The 2,210-nt window shown below is 58.8% G+C and overlaps 1 protein-coding gene across 2 annotated transcripts in view; it reads left to right on the top strand.

The window, feature by feature from the left end:
* The window catches only part of FA2H (fatty acid 2-hydroxylase), a 74,300-nt gene that overhangs the window by 42,341 nt on the left and 29,749 nt on the right, over window positions 1–2,210 (top strand). For both annotated transcript variants that reach the window (XM_011976795.1, XM_011976794.1), the window contains exon 2: window positions 377–469. In XM_011976795.1, the coding sequence (XP_011832185.1) occupies window positions 383–469 (87 nt within the window). In that variant the 5' untranslated portion in view covers window positions 377–382. The remainder of the gene's footprint in view (window positions 1–376; window positions 470–2,210) is intronic.

Genomic DNA, 2,210 nt, shown 5'->3' with positions numbered 1-2,210 from the left:
CACCACCACGCCTGGTGAACTTTTTTGTATTTTTAGTAGAGATGAGTTTTCACCATGTTGGCCAGGCTGGTCTCAAACTCCTGACCTCAGGTGATCCACCCACCTTGGTCTCCCAAAGTGCTGAGATTACAGGTGTGAGCCACTGCGCCTGGCTGGAAATTGTTTTTTTTTTAAGGGAAATGTAAAATACAGAGAATAACAATGCTCACATCAGGGTGTCTCTGTTTTCAGAAGGGCCCAGCGTCCTTGATCTCCACCACCCTGCCCCACCCGTGGGGCTCTCACCACTCCTGGCTGCCTCTTCTCGGGGCAGCTTGGGGCTCTGCCCTCTTCCCTCACCCACTGTACATAATCCCCTCGTATGTTCTCCCTCCAGGGCTCCATGGAGAACGAGGCTGTAGCCCTTGAGGAAACTCAGAAGACAGATCCTGCTATGGAACCACGGTTCAAAGTGGTGGATTGGGACAAGGTACCTGGCATAGGACGGAGTGGGGTGATGACTGGGGGCTGGCGGGGATCAGGAGAGGGAGAGGGTGTGTGGAGCCAAAGGTGGGAGTGGGCATGACGTGTGCCCAGGGGAGAAAGGAAGGGGAAACAGGTGTCCACAGCCCACAGGCGTGACCTGGGGCAGCAAACTGAGGCAGGGGTGTGCCTCATTGGTGGAAAGTTCAGAAAAATAGCAGACAAGGTCTCAGCATGGAGCCAGATCCCAGACACCCCTGGAAAAGAAGAATTCTCCCACCAGGACCCCTGAAGCTGAGAAGGGGCTGTGACAGGGTTGGCAGGCCCAGACATGCTCACTTTGACCAGGGTGCAAGGTAGAGCTGCCCCCGGCACCTGCAATCATCTGGAAGCGACATTGGCCAGTGCAGGGCACAGGAGCCTGCTGAGTCCAGCAGGAGATAGCACTGAAGCCATCCTCCGTGTTTGGGAGGAGTCAGAGGTGCCTGCAGTCTTAGGATAAGCCTCTTTTGGCATTGAGAGGCCAGTGCCTTGCTGTGGCTGAGCAGACCCCGTAGACCGGTGAGGTGAGCCCTGGAGGAGCTGAGCAGTCACGGTGGAAAGGGAGTCACTCAGTGGCGGGGGAGAAGCAGCGTTGCCTGGTGGGGGGTCACTGGAGGGAGCTGGGTTTGGTGCCATTTCTTTCCTGCTTAGGAACAGACACAAATGTGCATGTCCATAAACCCCTACCCTGCGTGCCCTCTGCCTAGGCTGGGCCTCAAAGACACAGAAACAAACAGGACAGGCCCGTCCCCGCGGGAGCTCACAGCCTGGTGAAGGGGACAGTAACCCCTCCCCACCATAGCCATAAACAGTTTTTACCCCAGGAGGCTGCGTGGGATGCATGCCCAAGGAACACAGGCGAGGAGAGTGGGGCGGGGACCCCACAAAGCTGACTCTGCTGGGCCCCCTTGGCCCTGACGCTGGGAACATGGAGATCCCAACTGTCACATGAGATCACAACTGCCTCTGGGAGAACCCATCCGCCCACAGCACAGGCGCCTGGGGGATCCAACCAGAGAGGCCGAAAGAAGTTGTTCTGTGCCACATCCCCTCCTGAGAGGTGCAGAACCCAGGGGAAGATGGGGGCCAGCTGGAGGAAAGGCCGCCCGGCCACGCAGCTGGCAAGCTGGGACCTGGTTTCTGAGCCTCAACCCCCAGCTTGGGCCCCGGACGCTGTCAGGGTCAGGACCTCAGTCTGGAACAGGGGGCGATCAGAGGGGAATGGGGAGAGTTTGCAGAATGATGAGGGACCAGAGGGTGAGCTACAGCGTGTCCTGGCTCAGGGTCTTGTCCTGAGTGACCAGTGGATGGTACCGGAAGGAGCTGTAGAGAGAGGCATCTGTGAGCTTGGCTTAGGGTTTGAATTCTGAAAAGAGCTGACCGGGACTGAACAAATGTGGCAGCCCTCAGGGTGGAGTGACATGAACAAAACTGTCCTGGAGGGAGGAGCTGGGGTCTGAGGCTGGCTGGGGATGGGAGATCCAGCCCACGTTGCCAGCTCTGCGGCCAGCTCCTCCCAGTCTCCCCGAGCTGTGGTTCAGGGCGGACCCCGGCCCCATCACTGCAGGAGACAAGGGGAGGATTAACCTGGGCTGTGCCACCATCACCTGTTCTGTCACCACGACCACACCCAAGAGGACAAGGGGCCCCTCCTCCCCCATGGCCTGCTCCCTGCTTGGCTCTGGGCCAGCCGTCCAGGCAGCCTG

Source organism: Mandrillus leucophaeus, unplaced genomic scaffold, assembly GCF_000951045.1.
Source record: "Mandrillus leucophaeus isolate KB7577 unplaced genomic scaffold, Mleu.le_1.0 Scaffold17, whole genome shotgun sequence".
NCBI lineage: Eukaryota > Metazoa > Chordata > Mammalia > Primates > Cercopithecidae > Mandrillus > Mandrillus leucophaeus.
This window is presented reverse-complemented; position numbering and strand designations above follow the sequence as displayed.